This window comes from Lipotes vexillifer, unplaced genomic scaffold (assembly GCF_000442215.2).
Source record: "Lipotes vexillifer unplaced genomic scaffold, Lipotes_vexillifer_v1.1 scaffold570, whole genome shotgun sequence".
Classification (NCBI taxonomy): domain Eukaryota; kingdom Metazoa; phylum Chordata; class Mammalia; order Artiodactyla; family Lipotidae; genus Lipotes; species Lipotes vexillifer.
The window spans coordinates 676636-697277 of record NW_006777801.1 but is presented as its reverse complement, the minus strand read 5'-3'; the positions used below and the strand labels follow the sequence as shown (position 1 = coordinate 697277).

General features: G+C 40.5%; 1 protein-coding gene across 1 annotated transcript in view; it reads left to right on the top strand.

Annotated features, from left to right (window-relative positions):
• The window catches only part of CENPF (centromere protein F), a 56525-nt gene that overhangs the window by 17402 nt on the left and 18481 nt on the right, over nt 1-20642 (top strand). Inside the window, exons 7-12 of the mRNA XM_007451288.1 lie at nt 2401-2526; nt 3475-3603; nt 7570-7692; nt 13736-13871; nt 15845-19236; nt 20523-20633. Coding sequence (XP_007451350.1) covers nt 2401-2526; nt 3475-3603; nt 7570-7692; nt 13736-13871; nt 15845-19236; nt 20523-20633 — 4017 coding nt within the window. The remainder of the gene's footprint in view (nt 1-2400; nt 2527-3474; nt 3604-7569; nt 7693-13735; nt 13872-15844; nt 19237-20522; nt 20634-20642) is intronic.

Below are 20642 nucleotides of genomic sequence, written 5' to 3'. Positions count from 1 at the left end.
GGCATGTGAACTCTTAGTTGTGGCATGCATGTGGGATCTAGTTCCCTGACCAGGGATTGAACCTGGGCGCCCTGCAGAGTCTTAACCATTGTGCCACTGGGGAAGTCCCTGTCAAAATTTTAGACCATCATTTAGGCAATGATTTTTGTCTGAGTTGTTTACTGCTATATCCCCAGTGCCTAGCATGGTGCTAGACATATTTGTTGAGTTCATATTTATTATTATTAGAAATAATTTCTTTCATACTTTTCCTTAGGGATTTAAAAATTCAAGAACAATAAGGTTAATGACAAAGGTGTCTTAACGTTCAAAGCAGTGGATTAATTTAAACTACTCAATATTTTACTTTTTGAATCTGGTATTTTAAAGTTATGATATTTTCAAAATCAGACCAGCTTTATCTTTTCATCTTTGGTTAGTTAATAGTTGGTGTCTGGTTTTCCAGGAAAGTCTTACATAATGTTTTTCTTTTCCTCTGAATTCTCTGTTAAATTTCTAATAGTTCTAATAGTTCTAAATCGGACTACAATGAGTCTCAGAGAAATACATTAGTGGAGAGATTTGCCAAATTGGGGCACATTTCTTTTGGAACAGGAATTCTCCCCCACTAATGTGAGTTGTTCTTATTCTTTCCTGGGAAGTTAGATTTGCTTTGTAGGGCAGTTCAAGGATTTGAACACCACAGCATCAGAGGAATGGGTTTTAACACTTGAAGATTTAATTTTAGAAGAGCATCCTAAATTTTGATGTAGTTCATGTTTTAAAAATTATTTTAGGGCTTCCATGGTGGCGCAGTGGTTGAGAGTCCGCCTGCCGATGCAGGGGACATGGGTTTGTGCCCCGGTCTGGGAAGATCCCACATGCCGCAGAGCGGCTGAGCCCGTGAGCCATGGCCGCTGAGCCTGCGCATCCGGAGCCTGTGCTCTGCAACGGAAGAGGCCACATCAGTGAGAGGCCCATGTACTGCAAAAAAAAAAAAAAGCATTTTAGAGATAACTGGCTATGCATAAAAAAGAATGAAATAATGCCATTTGCAGCCACATAGATGGACCTAGAGCTTATCATACTAAGCGAAGTAAGTCAGACAGGGGAAGACAAATATCACCTGATATCACTTATATGTGGAATCTAAAAAATGATACAAATGAACCTGCTTACAAAACAGAAACAGACTCACAGACATAGAAAACAAATTTATGGTTACTAAAGGGGAGAGTGGGAGGAGGGATAAATTGGGAATTTGGGATTAACAGATATACACTACTATATATAAAATAGGTAAACAGTAAGGACCTACTGTAAGGCACAGGGAACTATATTCAATATCTTGTAATAACCTATAATGGAAAAGAATCTGAAAAAGAACATATATGTATGTGTGTGTAACCGAATCACTTTGCTGTACACCTGAAACTAACACAACATTGTAAATCAACTATACTTCAATTTAAAAAAAAGATAACTGGCTATGTAAAAAGGCAAATGCATGTTCTTCGTGTTGCCTTTGGCAGTTTGGTTAAAACCCATTGTGATATTCTTTGGAGTGCTGTGAACCTCCAGACATTTAAAATGGTATAGTGGGAGCATTGTGGAAAGATGCATATTAATATTTAAGTTTCCCACAAAATCTGTTGTGCTTGAAAAACACTATCATATGAGGATAATGGGTACCCTCTGGTTATTTTATATCCTCTAAATTATGCAGGTCAACATCACTGCATTTTAACCTCTCATTCCCATGCAACAAAACATTAGGTGAGGGCTTCCCTGGTGGCGCAGTGGTTGAGAATCTGCCTGCTAATGCAGGGGACACGGATTTGAGCCCTGGTCTGGGAGGATCCCACATGCCGTGGAGCAACTAGGCCCATGAGCCACAAGTACTGAGCCTGCGCATCTGGAGCCTGTGCTCCGCAACGAGAGAGGCCGCGATAGTGAGAGGCCCGCGCACCGCGATGAAGAGTGGCCCCCGCTTGCCACAACTAGAGAAAGCCCTCGCACAGAAACGAAGACCCAACACAGCAAAAATAAATTAATTAATTAATAAACTCCTACCCCCAACATCTTCTAAAAACAAAAACAAAAAAACATTAGGTGAATCATTATTCAGACATGCTGATTTCTTTTTTCATGGCAGAAGTTATGAAGTATTTATTTAAATGGTCTAATGCTTTATATCCTTGCTAATATTTCCCAAATCTAAATTTTATGTGTGCTAAAATAATTGTAGTGGTTTTGGTACTTGACTAATTGTTTTAGACCCAACTCTTTATGAAATAAAAATGTCAAAACACTATGTTAAACTTGAACCAGATCATGGGACTAATTTTTCTAAAATTCAAAATGTTTGCTTCTTTCCAAGAATAATTTTGTTTTGTATTGAGTGTCTTAATTTGTTGTTAGTGTCTTGCTTTGGAACAAAAACTGAAAAAATTGACTGAAGATTTGAGTTGTCAGCGTCAAAATGCAGAAAGTGCCAGATGTTCTCTGGAACAGAAAATCAAGGAAAAAGAAAAAGAGTTCCAAGAGGTAAGGTAAATGGATTCATGAGGAGTTTGTCCAGAAGGCTCTTGTCGGCATTTCCTAGTTTGATCATTTGAAAAGAGGAGTGTCTGTCATTATTTGGGATGTTCCACTAGAGGGGAAATGCTTTGTGCGGAAAAGGCACTATATTTTCCTTCACACTTTTCCATCTTTTAGTTTTTGACTGGAGAAGGGACTTAGAATGTTCTTTTTTATCCACATTTTCTGATTTGTTTGAAATTTGACACCAAGGAGGAAAGGATTGTATTTCTTATTTCAAACACTCTGTGTTGTAAAGGCAATTGTATTACATTCACCAGGTGTTTTTAAAGGCTGTGAGTTGGCAAATACATTAGGAAGGTAATTGATGGGGAGGGGAAAGAAGTTGGCAGACAAAGTAGGGCTGAAGATGCCCTTGCATAAGGCTTGGTATCAGTTTCAGGTGAGTTAGCCTTGAAATGGGTCTATAGTCTTTCAATGAGAGTGACTGGAAATGTTAACCTGGTGTCCCTGTGTGATTATCCAAGTTAATTGGTGGCATTTCCTTCCTGTCATTCTCAATGGTCAGTGGCATAAGCTATTTGACATTTTAAACTCCATGTTTGAGTGTGTTGATTTCTCAGCCGAGTTGTGACTGGCTACAGCTCGGCGCTACTCTTCTGCCCCTGGATACTTCAGAACAGAGGTGATTCATTTAAGTCGGGGGTGAGGCGGGAACAGGCCAGTTTCCATGTGTTCTCCTGGCGGACTCCTTCCTCTTCTGCTCAGAGACCCGGATCTGATGCCCAGGACCCATGCTAAGGCTGCCTATATCAATCATCAGGTAGTCGCAGACCGGCTCCCATAATCTTCTGCTCTTACAGAAGAGCATTGCCTGGAGGAAGAATGGGTCTCGCCCTAGGATCTCCTTTGTTAACCAGCATCAGTTTGATGCATTTGTCTTTTGCTTTTTAGGAGCTCTCCCGCCAACAGCATTCCTTCCAAACCCTGGACCAAGAGTTCACTCAAATGAAAGCCAAGCTCACCCAGGAGCTACAGCAAGCCAAGAACATGCACAACATCCTCCAGGCTGAACTGGATAAAGTAGGGTGCTAACTGATTTCTCCCTCCTTAACCTCCCCAACCCCTTTTTAATACATGTCATTTCTATACCACAGCGGACATATGATACCTTTAAAGAAAGGAAAAAAAAGCTCTCTCCTCACTTTCCTTACTTATCAAAGTAGAGAGCAAACTGAACCTTTCTGGGTCTGGGTTTTCTTGTTTAGAGAAGGAGGGCAGTGAGTGAGGATCTCAGATCTGAAGGTCTGTGGGCGTCTCTGATATTCCAGTGGTTATTGGTCATGCCACCAGCTGGGAGCTCTCCCAAGTATTTATGCTTCCAAATAGTCAAAGCACTGAAAATTATAATTTACTTTTTTAACACTCCCTGCACAAATGATCTCATCTGCTTTTATGACTTTCTGTGTCATCCATGTGATGATGACACCCATGTTTATATCTCCAGCCTGGATGTCTGGTCTGAATTTCAGACTTGTGGGTGTGCATCTGATATTTCCAGTCACACATGTAATAGGCATCTCACACCTGAAACATGTTATTAATGGAACTCCAACTTTTTTTCAGACTTGTTCTTTGCTTAGTCTTCCTTGTCCCAGTAAATAGCAATTCCATTCTTCACATTGCTCAGGCTAAAACCTCCATGTCATCTTTACCTCCTCTTTTCCTCTCAACACCTCAAAGTAATGCATTAAAACTCTGCTGGCTCTACCTTTATTTATTCACACACACACACACACACACACATACACATACACACGTGTGTGCACGTGTATATCTGTGCATGAGTATATGTGTGTATTATATGAATCGTATAAACTTTTTTGTGTGTTAGAACACAAAATCTATATAGAACAAATGTACAACAATAAATTACTATAAGGCATGCCTCTCTTGTGACCATTATATATGTCAGAGGATAGAATCTTGTTGGCTACCCCAGAAACCTTTCATGTGCCACATACCTCCCTGCTAAGAATAAACCTGACTTCTCCGTCTTTATGTTTTATACTGGATCTGACTGCTTTCACCATCTCCAGCTCTATATGTGGTCTAAGACACATCATCTCTCACCTGGGTTTCAGTACCAGCATCCTAACTGGTCTCCCTGCTTCCACCCTTCCTCCTCACAGTGTGTTTTCAATCAGCAGCCAGAGTGAGTCTTTTCAAGTGTAGGTCAGATCATGTCACTCCTCTGCTCAGAAGTCTGCAGTTACTCCCCATTTCTCAGAGTAAGAGTTGGGTCCTTCCAAATGTATGCAGGAGCCTAGGTGGCCTTCCCACCACCTTACCTGCTCACCCCATCTCCCACTCTCCTCTTGCTTACCTGTCCACGTGGCCTCCTTGCCATGGGGGGACACACCCAGCAAGTGGCAGCTTTGGGCTTTGCTCTTGGGGGTGCTCCATCCCCAGACAGATCTGTAGGGTGTGAGCCTTCACTATCTGAAGTCTTGCTGCTCCAGTGTCACCTTATGAATGACATCTTCCTGTGGTCACTACATAGACCCTTGCCCTCAGGTACTTTCTGTTTCTTTACCTTGCTTTATTTTTCTCCATAAGGTCTATCACCTGACATATAATAGAGTTATTTGTTTATTTAAATATTATCTTCTGGGGCTTCCCTGGTGGTGCAGTGGTTAAGAATCCGCCTGCCAATACAGGGGACACGGGTTCGAGCCCTGGTCTGGGGAAGATCTCACATGCCATGGAGCAAGTAAGCCCGTGCGCCACAACTACTGAGCCTGCGCTCTAGAGCCCGCGAGCCACAACTGCTGAGTCCGCATGCTACAACTACTGAAGCCTGTGCACCTAGAGCCCATGCTCTGCAACAAGAGAAGCCACCGCAATGAGAAGCCCACGCATTGCGACGAAGAGTAGTCCCTGCTCACCGCAACTAAAAAGAAAGCCCGCGCGCAGCAACGAAGACCCAATGCAGCCAAAAATAAATTAATTCATTAATTAAAAAAGATATTATCTTCCTTCCATCACTCAGATCTTTCCATGAGGACAGGGTCTCATCTGTTTAGTTTCCTGCTCTATCTGCAATGAGGAAGCACTAAATATCCAGAGCTTTATACTGTCAGAAGAAGCAATGTGGTCATTCATTCTTTTCTTCTTCTTTTTTTTTTTTTTTGGCTGCGCCCTGAGGCTTGTGGGATTTTAGTTCCCCAACCAGGGATTGAACATGGGCCCTCAGCAGTGAAAGCGCAAAGTCCTAACTGCTGGACTGCCAGGGAATTCCCAATTCATTCTTTTCTTGACTTCACCCATTTTCCCTGAGAGGGTGACACATTTTAGAGTTTTACGCTGAATATGTCAGGTATTCACCTGTTGTCAGAGTTATACTTATTTGCTTAGTGTTTGTTTATTTTCTAAAAGTGAGGATTTACCAATTAGGTTGTCTCATTATATGAAAAATACAGGTTAATTCCCAAATGTAAGATATAGCAGCCTAGGACATGTTGATTTCTAGTAGCAGAGGAGCTGGGGATGGGGGAATGCTGGTGAAATGCGAACAGCCAACATTTATTGATATCTCTTACATACAAGGGATCATCTGAAAGTTCTTATAGAGTCATTCCTTTATCTATCCATCTGTCCAAGTTTGGAAAAAAGAAAAAAAATCTTCCTGTGCCAGGATAAATTGTTATACACTATTTATTGGATGTCCTCCAAGACTTTTAAAAATATACATTTGCAAATGTATAATTTTTTTTTTTGGTTTTAACTTTTGTTTAAAAGGAAACATTCTGTTGGTAGTGTCTGAGCCTTGTTTTTGTCGGTTGTTTTGTAGTTTATTTAGTCATTCCCCTACTGATGGGTATTTAGGTTCATGTAGCACCATTGGTAGTATCATTGGGCAGGTAAAGGTGTGTGTTGCTGGTGCTTCTGTAGGACAGCTTCCTACATGTGACATTGATGGCCTCGAGGGCATATGTGTTCTCACCTGTGATAGGTACTTCCAAATTGCCCTCCAGAATAGTCGTAGCAGTTCACCTGACACCAGCTGTAAGAGGCCTGTTTCCTCCCATCCTCCTAATAGGAGATAGTCCAGGTTTTAAAAATTTTGCCAACTAAGGAGTGAAAAATGTTATCTTATCATTGTTTTAATTCACACTTTTAAAATATATATATTTATTTATTTGGCTGCCTCGGGTCCTTATTGCAGCGTGAGGGCTCTTCATTGTGGCACACGGGCTTCTCTCTAGTTGTGGGGTGCGTGTTTTCTGTTCTCTAGTTGTGGCGCGTGGGCTCCAGAGCACGTAGGCTCTGTGGTTTGTGGCACATGGGCTCTAGTTGAGAGGCGCGAGCTCAGTAGTTGTGGCACATGGGCTTAGTTGCCCCGCAGCATGTGGGATCTTAGTTCCCTGACCTGGGATTGAACCTGCATCCTCTGCATTGTAAGGCGAATTCTTTACCACTGGACCACCAAGGAAGTCCCAATTCACACTTTCTTGATTACCATTGAGGTTATTTCTTTCAGAAGGTGATTTGCCATTTGTATCTTTTGTATAACATTTCTGTTTCTGTCCTTTGCTCTTGTTTTAAATGGGCTTGCCTCTTTGTACATTGAATCATAGATATGCTTTATGTGTTGTGATTTGGAAATATCGTTTTTATTCTGTTGTATTTATTGCAAATGTGTTCTCCCGGTTTTCTCAACTCTTGTTATTTCTTATCTCATTTTTTTAAATTTAGTTCATTACTATTTAGTTTTATTTTTTTTGTGGTTAATTGTTTTCCTTGTGGATTCCTTCTCAAACCCAGCCTTTTTCGTCAACATATGCTGCTGCCAAGTAATGTCACAGGTTGTCATGACGGTATTTTAAGTTCAACTTCTAGGGCCTTATTAAGCTGTGACGTATAGTGTGTCTCAACCAAAATAGATGACATCAATTCTTATATTCCATGACCTTTTTATTCTTTAAGAATAAATAGTTATTTAAAAAGTAAAGAAAAATGAAGCTTTGCTTGGTTTTCTATTTGTAGGTCACATCTGTAAAGCACCAACTGGAAAAAAAATTGGAAGAGTTTAAGGAAAAGTTCAGTAGAACTGAACAGACCTTACAGGCGAGTCAGACCAAGGAAAATGAGCTGAGGAGAAGCAGTGAGGTAAGTGAGGGGTAGAGAAGAGTATTTGTCAACTTCTGTACAGGAGGAAGTGGGAGGGTTAAAGAATTTCTATACCATTTTCTAGTAGTTTATTATAGCTACATTTTTGTTTTTAATTTGCCAGAAGTATATATTACGAAGTGTTTTGTATAAAATCTATGACATAGAACATGTGGGGGTTTTTTTTCACTTTCTATTCTGATATAACTTACTAATATGCATCTAGCAATTATAGGAAAGCATGACTTATGTTAAGACCATGTACTACTCTTTTGTTTTTTCTTAAGATTGTTTTAGACCACCTGTGAGGTGGAAGGATGGAAGAAAGCAAGGGATTTTCTAAATGGAAAGAAACAAAACTGGTGATGGGAGGTATAATTTAAATCCCTTTTCCAAGGGTTGGCTTTTGCATCATCAAATATTAAAAACCTTGTACAGATAAAGAGTTTCTAGATTTAATATTGTTATAAAAACCTCAAGTAATTGTAAATTGTATTACTCTGGCTTCAGCAGTCAACATTAACTTTCATGTTGAGTGTGTGCAGGCATGGGTGATGGTGTCTTTGCTGGGTCTTCTTTTTTTTTTTTTTTTCGGCCACGCTGCATAGTATACGGGATCTTAGTTCCCCCACCAGGGATTGAACCCGCGCCTCCTGCAGTGGAAGCACGGAGTCTTAACCACTTGATCACCAGGGAATTCCCCTGACGGTGTCTTTGGAGAGTCATGGTAACGATACAAAATGGTGGATGAGGTTTCCCAATGGCACGGAGTACAGGGCGTACCCTGATGTTGCTTCTACCGATTTTATCTCTACTTACTTTATTTATTTATTTATTTTTGGCTGTGTTGGGTCTTTGTTGCCGCGCACGGGCCTTCTCTAGTTGTGGCGAGCAGGGGCTACTCTTTGTCCCATTGCTTGGGCTTCTCATTGTGGTGGCTTCTCTTGTTGCAGAGCATGGGCTCTAGGCACATGGGTTTTGGTAGTTGTGGCACACGGGCTCAGTAGTTGTGGCTCGTGGGCCCTAGGGCACAGGCTCAGGAGTTGTGGCTCACGGGCTTAGTTGTTCCTCAGCATGTGGGATCTTCCCGGACCAGGGCTGGAACCCATGTCCCCTGCATTGGCAGGCGAATTCTCAACCACTGTGCCAATAGGGAGGTCCTCGTACTTACTTTAATTTGCTTCTCTCTGAATATATTTAGTTGCTTGGAGTTTATTTTAAAGGGCTTAATTAAGAACCATTTAGGGACAGTTAATAGACTGAAACAATATGAATAGAGTCATAAATCTCATTGTAATTTTATGAAAAAGCACAGCAGAACGGTAGAGGTTTCTTTTCCAACAAATGTCACAGGAAAGAATTTGTTTTCACTAATCTTTTAACTATTTTGCAATTACCTTTTAGATTGTACGGTTTTTTTGTTTGTTTTTTGTTTGTTTTTTAAGTTCTCTGTAAAGAACAGTGATTTATCCAGGTGAGGCAAATCTAAATATATTTTTCCCCTCAGCTTCAAGGAGTGTATTATGGTTATAAAATCAGAACGTTTGTCAGTAGCAAAGAAGAGGTTGTTAAAGCAGCTATAGCCTCTGAGGGGTAATACTGCTGGAGAGAGGAGGCCACAGCCCCAGAAACTCAAGTGGAAGAAAACTTCATATCAGATGATGGTTTCATCAGCAAACGTTTTTAAATGAAAGCGTTTTTTTCAGCAAAACAAATGTTCGCCTTTTGGCCAGTGGGGACCAACCAACAGATGCTTCTGCTAACATTTCCACAGGCAGACTGGCACCGAACTCTTCCCTCTGTGAGCTTCCCTTTCAGCCAGGAACTCTGCCGCAACTCCACTGGCTGCCTGGTGGAAACATTTTGTAAAATCGATCGACTGGTTAAGAGGGTCCAAACACTTTGCAAACGGTTTGCTTGGCGAAGTCTCCATAGTGGGCTGGACATTTCTTGCAGGTGTTTCTGAAGACTCATGCATCCCTGCAGGGCCTGGTTTGTCAGCTGTGGAGCTGTCCACCATGAACTCTAGCTAAATGCCCGTCATGTTGCACTTAATATTTCATTGATTTGTGTGTCCAGTGAGGGCAGTCATTGGAGGTGCGTAGCTCAGGGCCAGGGAATTCATTTAGTGTTTGTCTTTAACTTACGTTTTTGTGTGTGTGCCTTCTTTTGAGGATGATATCAAGAATTCAAAGGGTTTAGCTGGCTCTTGCAGTTTGAATTGGGAATGGAATCAGAAAAGCAATTTACCCAGTTAGACTGGTGGTATAACTTCGAGGTAAAATTTTGGTGACTTTAAAGTGAGCGAGATCTGAAATTGCATCACTTTTCTGCCACCTCCCTGCTGTGTGACCTGGGGACAATGATTACCATTTCTGAGTCTGACTTTCCTCATCTGCATATGGGGACTAATACTAACCCTCCAGAGCTGCATTAATGATTAACTTAAATATTGTATGTCAAATGTTTAGATCCGTGCCCAGCAAGCACATAAGGCCTCTTTGGTCTTCACAAGTGTTGTAACTGTTTGATGCTACCACTGTTTGCTGTCACCCATAGGCACAGAAAGGATGGGCAAAGGAAAGGGCATTTGAGATTTTTCACATATAAAATTACAGCCCATTCTGGTCTTACCGTGCTGGGTATCTTTCTGTATCTAATTATAAGTACAAACAAGTTTAGCACGCTTATAGGTTTTGGATGCCGAAAAAATGAGACAGTTGTACTGAAATTTTCCTTGTCCATGTTTAGCAAACTAATATGCTGCTCACAGTGAGAAATTATCAGTAGTGGAAATGTGATTTAATGGCCCAATCAAGGGTAAAGTTAGCATTTAGTATCAAAGTGAATGGAAGGTTTAGATAAGCTGCTCATCCAGCATCCGATGCCAACCCCATAGCGTTGGGGTTAGGCAATCATATACCATCATTTGACAGCCAAGATGAGGGAACACTTGCTTGGGGACCTTCCCGAGCGTGGGGACCTGTATTACAACGGGGTCCGCTAAGGGGCCTGGTCTGGCAGGCAAGAATGATGAGGTGGAAGGGGAAAAACACATCCTTTGCATCCGTCCTTGGTTCACCATATAGACTTCGCCCAGCAGGGCACGTATTAAGCTTCATTCATGGATGGGATCATGAAATGCCACACAGTAACTGAAATTTGTTTTGTCTGGTCCTAAGAAATGATGCTTCCCTGGTTGCTCCTAAACCAAAGTTGATCTGGCTGGAATTGCTCACTAAGCTCTAAGGCTGGCTTGTGGTTATAGGGTTTTTTGTTGTGTTTTTCCAGACTAGTGCCCAACTCTGCAAATCATGTGAGGTTGCAAGAGCTGCCTAAGGAGAATATATCCTTGTATGCTTAACGCATCATTGGCAATGAGCCACCCAGTCAAGTCTTAAGTGGCTGTAAGCTGTGCAGAAAACTAATTGCTAATGGGGTGGCAGCCTACAGCTCCATTTTCAGATGTTCATTTTCTAAATTCTGGCTTTTTAAAATTCTTGGGTTGGCCATAGCCATAGCACGATAAGCCTGCTGGGTCCCAGGATTGGCTGAACATTTCTTCATTTGAAACAAGTATTTATGGAACTACTGCCAGAATACACAAAGACTTGTTAATCTTTTCATTGAGCTTAGTATTCATTTAAATGTCTCCAGTTATACACAGACATGGATAGAGATGAAGATTATACACATAAACATAAGTTGCACCCTCCCTCCTGGGATCCCTCCCCACCCCTTCTCCTTCTTTTCACCTTCCTTCCTCCTACTGGGATGCACCCAGCTTTGCATATAGTGTCTTGTCAGCTTTCTTGTCACGCCTCTAGATGTAGGTGCCATTTGATTTGATGATTTTTTTTAGGGTAAAAAATATAAGTTGCAAAATAAAAACGCTGAGTCAACTCAGATGGTTGCATTCTAGTTACTCTCTTATGTTGAGCTCATTTAGCTGATCTTAGCATTGATCACACACATCTAACTGCTGTTAAATTTTAGGAGGAAAGACTACTGATAATGCTCCATTACCCTTGTTAAAGTAGGTTAAGGTATTTTTCCTTTCACATCTGTGATCTCATTTGAGTGGTGATTATTTTGGAGCCTGAAGAGCAAACAAGCGATTATAGATTCTCTAGTTGAATGATGCTAGTTTAAGTCAGTAACATCATTGCACTTTAGTGATCATTCTTTGCAGAATTTCATAATGACTGGTATGAACGTCAGTCTTGAGATGAGTTGGAGCGGGCTTTTAGTTCTGGTTGATCTCTTAATTTGATAGCTTGTCAGTTGAGCTCATGGAAGGGAGGTAGGATCAGGACAAAGGAGACAGAAGTATAACTACAATGGACTCTGTCTTATTTTGATGATGAAATGAACATATATACATGAGCGCAGCAGCTGCCAGCAAATTTTCAAGTACTTTCTACCAGCCAGATTCTCCCTCTTCTTGAATTTGGCTTTGCTACGTTGGTACCCATCTGCTGGTAGTAACCAGACTGATAATTGAAGGCAGGCTTCCAGCACTGAATTGCCAGGGCCATCTGTTTTCCAACAGTGCAGTAGGGTTTTGGAGGATGGGTCTTAATTGTTTCTTTAAGATTCAAAAATTTCCCCTACTTTTCAGCTTTTCAGAGGGATATTTTTTAAGTGTGTGTGTGTGTGTGTGTGTGTGTGTGTGTGTGTGTGTGTGTGTTTTAAAGTCAGGCTTATGAATCCCCCCCCCCACCACCACCACCAAGGATGGGAGTTGCTTGATTCTGTCAGTTTGTAATGATATATGCCAATTCCCAGTGGTCCAGAGGGTGGCATATAATAGAGGTTGAAATACTTATCAGCTGTAATATCATTGAAGGTTGAACAGCAGGTTGAGGAATATGGATAGAGGATTTATAATATTTATTATGCAAGTCACGTGGTTAATAAGAAGCATTTTTATTCAGCATGAAAATACTGCTTCATTTTAAGACTCAGAAAAATAGACAGGTCTCCCTAGAAAATAGTATGGGGCTGCATATGTGTCCCTGCTACTCTATAGCACATCGATGCATGGGTCCTTCATTTAATCAGGTACCCAAAGGACCTTTTTTCACCGTGAAATCTCAGATTCCTCCACCTAGAATTAATTCTTCCATGCTCCAGCCCTCTGATTTCCCATAGGACACTTCATGTCTCTTGAGGATGTAGTGCATCTTGGTGTGTATTAAGTGATTGGTATTACATCTTCCCCCACTGGCGGGTACCTGGTCCTGGGGGCAGAGACTCTCTTAAATTGTAGCTGCATCTTTCATAATGCCCATTCCAACATCTTTAGATTGCAGACTTTCTTAATGAACATTTATTAAAGGTAATTTTACTCATAAAGACATTCCCATAACAGTGAACTTTAAGATGGTTTTATAACGAAACATCAAAATTTGTCTGAATATTTTTATATATATATATATATATATATATATATATATATATATATATGTTTGTTTGTTTTTTTGCGGTACGCGGGCCTCTCATTGTTGTGGCCTCTCCCGCTGTGGAGCACAGGCTCCGGACGCGCAGGCTCAGCGGCCATGGCTCACGGGCCCAGCCGCTCCGCGGCATGTGTGATCCTCCCGGACCGGGGCACGAACCCGTGTCTCCTGCATCAGCAGGCGGACTCTCAACCACTGCGCCACCAGGGAAGCCCGCAAAGATATATTTGATCATTCAGGTGTGATGGGGACTTGGAGCATTTGTGTCTTTGGGGAGCTTGTAAATAAGCTTTTCCTTATGAACGAACACTTTCACAACCATAGCGATGTCCAGAAAGTTCAAAAAATATATTTCTCGAAGTGAAAAGATTATCATCCGTTTTGGGTTCTGTGCTTTTGACTTCTATTTATAAAATCATTTTATTGAAGTAAAACTATGTAACTTCATTGATCAAAGGGAAAGTGTGATTCCTCCCCTAGTGAGATACACACACAGTCCCATTAGGGACCCTCACCAAGGCAGAAGTCCTAAGTTGCTTGAGCATCTGCTTGAGTGATAACTAACTAAACCTTTGCTTTAGGAAATGAAGAGGGAAAACAGCCTCCTTAAGAGTCAGTCTGAGCAAAGGGCCAGAGCAGTTTGCTACCTGGAGGAAGAACTGAAGAAGGCCAAGCAGCGTTTGAGTCAGAGCCAGAACTTTGCAGAAGAAATGAGGGGTGAGTAAGTGTAGCATTTCTGAGTTCTTTCTCTAGGCTAATGTTCCCATGAGGGAGGATGGATATCATTAGAAGCTTCTTTGAATTTTTCCATATCTTCTCCCAGAGAGATGTCTGCAGTTGATGTGGAAAAAGTTTTTGCTTTTCCACTTTTTCGTTTCCAGAGTGATAGTTGGACTTTTTTTTTTTTATTGGAACACACTGAGTCCCCAGATGCCTGGTTTTCAGCACTTTGAAACCAGAAGGGTAAATATTTTCCACACAAAAGTAAATTGTCGGGGCTGTCTCTCGCCTCAGAGTGCTATTTTGTATCTCAAGTGTGTTTGTTAGTTACATCCAGACTGTGCATCTTCTCACCCATCACCATTTCCCTTATAATGGAAAATCCTATGTTAAGTGCATGTTTACCCAGCCCTTAGTGACCATTGTTTTGGGATGGCTTACTTGACTGAATGATTTTATTTCCTTATTCTCTGTATAGCCATAGAATGATGCTGTATACACCAAATGAATCCACTGTTCGTTTCACATTTATGTATATGTGCCTTGAGTCTTTACTTACATTTATGTTCTCCCCTGAGGTATTTGCACATCTTGGATTTCTTTTAGCCTGACTTGTGGAATGGGTGTCACACTTCTCTGTGACTGTTTTCTTTTTTAAATTCCAGTCTCCCTAAGACAGCTTTCAATTTTTCCATGGCAGGAGGTAGAAATGTCAGTCTTCAGCTTTTTTTGAAAGAAAACTATAGGAAAAGAAAGGGTTAGGGCGTTTTTCAGTGTTGGTCACTAGTATCATTGTTTGAGGTCCTCACACGCGAAGTGGACTGATATCCCCTGTGGCGCTATCTCCACCAGCCTTCCACTCTCAGTATGTAGACTGAGATTAGGGGGCTAAAAATAGGAATGCTTTCTAGTTACATCTGAGTTTATAATACATGCTACCTTTTTCATCTGCTATTGAGATTCTCAACTTTTATTCTTCTTCAACATACTTGGGAAGCCTTCCCATCATTGTTGAATGAAAGCAGTGTGGTTATTCTCAACTAGGAGGGGCCAGTGGGCAGAGGGGAGTTTTTAAGCAGAGGACAGGTGGTAATGGAGTTTGTGACATTTTCCTGATGATTCTCATCTTCACAGGCACCACCCTCACTGTGAGGGGCCGGGATGTTGGGGGATATTGCTTCTCAGTGATACTCACACGCAGGCCTCGAGAGTGACTAATATATAGCACCATATACTATTGAGATATATATATATATATATATATATATATTAGTTGAAGTATAGTTGACTTACATGTCAGTTTCAGGTGTACAGCACAGTGATTGTGTTTTATACACACACACACACACACACACATACACACACACATACACATATATCCTCTTTCAGATTTTTTCCCCTTATAAGTTATTACAAAATTTTGAGTATAATACCCTGTAGCACTTTATATACTCTAGTACTTATGCCTGATCCTATGGATTTTTTGGCTAAAATGGCAAAGAAGTTATTTACTTGTCTGAGAAATCTGGAATACTCCATAGTGTTCCTGAGATATTTCCATTTTAGTGCTGCTCTTGTCACACTTTTCCCTCCTTATATAAGTATTTCCAAAGGGCAAAAATATGCATATACATAAACACATACAAGGAAAAAGAATAAAAGAAAGTTTCATGTGCTTAGGAAAATAATCCCTTGGTATTTTATACAACAACACTTTCTTAAGCTGCTGAGAAAGGAGATAAACAAATGTACTGCCATCCTGAAAAGTACCATTTTCCATTGTCTTTATATAAGCTTAGATAATTATCAGGTGATTACTTTCAAGGACGTATGCAGGCAATAATGCCAGTTTGTACAGGACTTGAGAAGCTGTTAGTTTGTTTGGAATTTTTTTTTTTAGGGTTTAGAATTCTTGTAGAATAAATATTTATTAAAACCATGACAACTTAAAAAAATTTTTTTTTTAATAGCTAAGAATACTTCTCAGGAAACCATGTTAAGAGATCTTCAAGAAAAAATAAATCAGCAAGAGAATTCCTTGACTTTAGAGAAACTGAAGCTTGCCTTGGCTGATCTGGAAAAGCAGCGAGATTGTTCTCAAGACCTTTTGAAGAAAAGGGAACATCACATTGAACAACTGAATGAAAAGTTAAGCAAAACAGAGAGAGAGTCCGAAGCTTTATTGAGTGCTTTGGAATTAAAGAAGAAAGAATATGAAGAATTGAAAGAAGAGAAAGCTCTGTTTTCTCGCTGGAAAAGTGAAAATGAACAACTTTTAAATCAGATGGAATCAGAAAAGGAAAGCTTGCAGAGTAAAATTAATCACTTGGAAACCTGTCTTAAGACACAACAAATAAAAAGTCACGAATACAATGAGAGGGTAAGAACATTGGAGATGGAAAGAGAAAATCTAAATGTCGAGATCAGGAACCTTCACAATGTGATAGACAGCAAGACTGCAGAGGCAGAGACACAGAAGCAAGCTTATGGAGAACTACAGCAGAAAGCCGAGTTCTCAGATCAGAAACATGAGAAGGAAATAGAGAATATGTGTTTGAAAATTTCTCAGCTTACTGGGCAAGTTGAAGATCTAGAAGATAAGCTTCAGTCACTGTCAAGTGAAATAATGGACAAAAACCAGCGTTACCAAGACTTGCATGCTGAATCTGAGAGCCTCAGAGATCTGCTAAAATCCAGAGATTCCTCTGCGGTGACCAATGAGTCTCATCAGAGAAGTCTTTTGGCATCTGAACAGCAGTCTGCAGTGAATAATTCCTTTGCAAATATAATTGAAGAACAAGAAAGCGTGCCTTCAGAAAGGAGTGAATGCCATTTAGAAACAGACCAAAGTCCAAAAAGCTCATCCATGTTACAAAACAGAGTCGTTTCTCTTGAATTTTCATTAGAGTCTCAAAAGCAGATGAACTCAGATCTGCAAAAGCAGTGTGAAGAATTGGTGCAAATCAAAGGAGAAATTGAAGAAAATCTCATGAAAGCAGAACAGATGCATCAAAGTTTTGTGGCTGAAACAAGTCAACGAATTAGTAAGTTACAAGAAGACACTTCTGTTCATCAGAATGTTGTTGTTGAAACTTTAGTTACCTTGGAGAGCAAGGAAAGAGAGTTGCAACTTTTGAATGAAAAGTTAGAAACTGAGCAGGCAGAGATTCAAGAATTGAAAAAGAGCAACCATTTACTTCAGGAGTCTCTAAAGGAGCTACAACTTTTGTCTGAAACTCTGAGCTTGGAGAAAAAGGAAATGAGTTCCATCATTTCTCTTGATAAAAAGGACATTGAAGAGCTGACCCAAGAGAATGGGACTCTCAAGGAAATTAATGCAGCCTTAACCCAAGAGAAGATGAACTTGCTCCGAAAAACTGAGAGCTTTTCAAACTGTATAGATGAAAGAGACAAAAGCATTTCAGAGTTATCTGACCAGTACAAACAAGAAAGACTTACTTGGCTCCAAAGATGCGAAGAAACAGGAAATGCATTTCGGGATCTTAGTGAAAAATATAAAGCAGAGCAGGAAAAGAACTCTAAATTAGAATGCTTGCTGAATGAATGCACGAGTGTCTGTGAAGATAGAAAAACTGAATTGGGACAGCTAAAGGAAACATTTGCAAGGGAACACCAAGCATTTGTATCACAATTAGCATTAGCTGAAGAAAGAAACCAGAGTTTAATACTAGAGTTGGAGACAGTGCAGCAAGCCCTGAGATCTGAGGTTACAGATATCCAAAGCAATTCCAAGAGGGAGGCTGACGGCTTAAAGCAAGAAATCATGACTTTAAAGGAAGAACAAAGTAAGATGCAACAGGAAGTTAATGCCTTATTACAAGAGAAGGAGCACCTGGTGGAATTAATGACGACGAGACATGAGCATCAGCATCTAGAATTGGAACCAATTCAAGACTCTGTGAAAGTAGCACAGAGGAAGATAAATACACGTCATGTTCAACTTCCGACGGACCTTGAAGTTAAAGATGCTTCTCTAGACAGTTACAGTGCGCAGCTGGCACAAGTAGAAAGTAAAGTGAGAAACATGGAATTAAAACTTCAGGAGAGTGAGGGGGAGGAGTACCTAGAGCACGGATTACAAATTGGAGAATTAGAAGCTGGGGATGTGCAACAAGACACTCAGCCACGAGATATTAGCGGCCTCGGAAACTTTGAAATAGATCCAGAGGAAAGATACATTTCGGTGCTTCACGAGTTGTCAACAAGTCAGCAGGACAACGCCCACCTGCAGTGCTCTCTACAGACGGCAATGAACAAGCTGGACGAGTTAGAGAAGATGTGTGAGGTGTTGCAGGTGGAAAAGCTTGAACTCATATCTGAGCTGAACGACTCAAGATCAGAATGTGTCACAGCAGCTAGCAGAATGGCAGAAGAGGTAGGGAAACTAGTAAATGAGGTTAAAATATTAGATGACGAACATGGACTTCTCCAAGGTAAGTGCGTGAAAGAAACTCCAGAAAGTGAATTTGGTGAACAGCAAGATGAGCAGACGTCTGTGTCCTTAAATCCTTTGGATGACAGTAATTCCCATGAGCACTTGACAGTGTCAAACAAAGAAGTTCACATGCACTTTGCTGAATTACAGGAGAAATTCTCATCTTTACAGAGTGAACACAAAATTTTACACGATCAGCACTGTCAGATGAGCTCCAAGATGTCAGAGCTACAGTCCTACATTGACACATTAAAGGCTGAAAATTCAGTCTTGTCCACGAGTCTGAGAAACTCCCAAGGTGACTTGGTAAAGGAGGTGATGCCAGGACCCGGGGAGAAGCATTTTCTGTCCTTGTCACTCTCTGGTGTGACTGACAGCCCTGGTAATGCAATAGAAGCCTCTTTTTACAAAGATCTTTTAGAGCATATGAGAGAAACATCCCTTTTGAATAATTTAGACAGGACTGTTTTGGCACACCAGTCCAGTGTAGAGGAGGTCTCTTGCGGCAGTCTGGAGGGGGAGAATCTGACTGAGAAAGAAATCCCCTCTGCCCCGGTGAGGAGCGTTGAAGAACTTGAGACCGTCTGTCAGATGTACCTGCAGTCCTTCAAGAAGCTAGAAGAGAAAATTGAGAGTCAAGGGATTACGAAAAATAAGGAAATCGAAGAACTCGAACGGTTACTAAGTTCTTCAAGGGAAGAGCTTGACTGTCTCAGGAAGCAGTATTTGTCAGAAAATGAACAGTGGCAGCAGAAGCTGACAAGTGTGACAGCAGAGATGGAGTCCAAGTTGGCAGCAGAAAAGAAACACACGGAACACCTTACACTTGAGCTCGAAGTAGCACGACTCCAGCTTCAAGGTCTGGACTTAAGCTCTCGGTCTCTGCTTGGCACCGACATAGAAGATGTAAGTATGTGGGACTGACATGCTCTTTCTCTAATCGAGTGCCTAGTAGGCACGCAATCAATGTTTGTTGAATTGAAATCGAAATTAAATCTAAACTAAAATATTTTTAGGGTTCAAGGACATAAGAACAAAATATACCAAAGTTTTGAAAAAATAAACCAGAACTTTAGGAAAGTGAGTCAACTTTATTCGGGGAGTAAATTTCTATCATGATTATCTTTAAACACTATTATATTGGACATTACTAAAGATGTTTTTTAAAGACTCCTGGAGAAAATCATGTTACAGAGTCAGAACGTGTTCTTCAGGACGTCTGTGTGTTTTCACTCTTTGTGAGTTAATAAAGCACATTAAATATCAAATTGGAACTTAGGAATGGTAAGGTGATACGAATTTTAACCTCTCTTGCCTTTTTCAGACTGTTTTTAATGTTAGAGTCATGAACCTAAATATTGGAGTTTATTATGTATTTCTGAATACTTCTCTGACAATTTGCTTGGTACAAATTTGGATATCAAATCTCTGATTTGATATCAGTCATTCAAAGAGACGTTTCTTTCTTTACAGAATACGAAATTGTTCAGTTACTTATACGTTTCTCTTTTCTAGTCCACCAGCTAAACTAGTAATGGCGTATAGACAATGAGACTCACTTAATTCCCTCCCTCTACCTCTGTAAGGTAGGGAGGGCAGGTGAGAAGTGACAGCAGTTGTAGTCAAAGTAGAAGATCCCTATTTTACAGAGAAGAGAAAGTGAGGTTCAAACATGTGATTTATCCAAGAATATAGTAAGTGCTGGATCTGTGATTAAGTCCTTGGGCTGGGAATCTGGTCATGAAACCCTACTGCCTCCTCTTATCGAAGAATATCATAAATGCTGAAGATGGGAGCCGACCATTTTATGTGGAATTTCTTAGCCTCTTATTTGATAATCCCAAAGAAATTTCATATTTAGGTTACCTAGCATATTGCTAGCAAGAAAAAAATTTTGAAATGTAACTACATCACAATTTAGATGATCACGTAACTGACCCTGAAGGGTTTGTCTTCATGATAAATACCCAGTACCTTGCCCATAGAGAACACTTACTGAATGTTTGTTTAATTGTGTTGAATATTTGGATAGAGAGAGGTGAATTTGGTGGGAAGAATACCCTTTGAAGAGATGTATTTAGCAGAAGCAAGTAGCCAGTTTCTCAAAAATAATACTATAATTCAGCCTATTTATTCTATTTTGATTCTTCTTGAAAAATAAAGTGCCTTCTCATTATATCTTACAACTACAGGCTGTTCGGGGTGGAAACAATAGCTGTGACATAAGAGAATCGGAAGACTATACTTCAGAAACTAAAGAGAGGACACCAAAGCATGAGATTCATCAGATTTGTGAAAAAGATGTTCAGCAG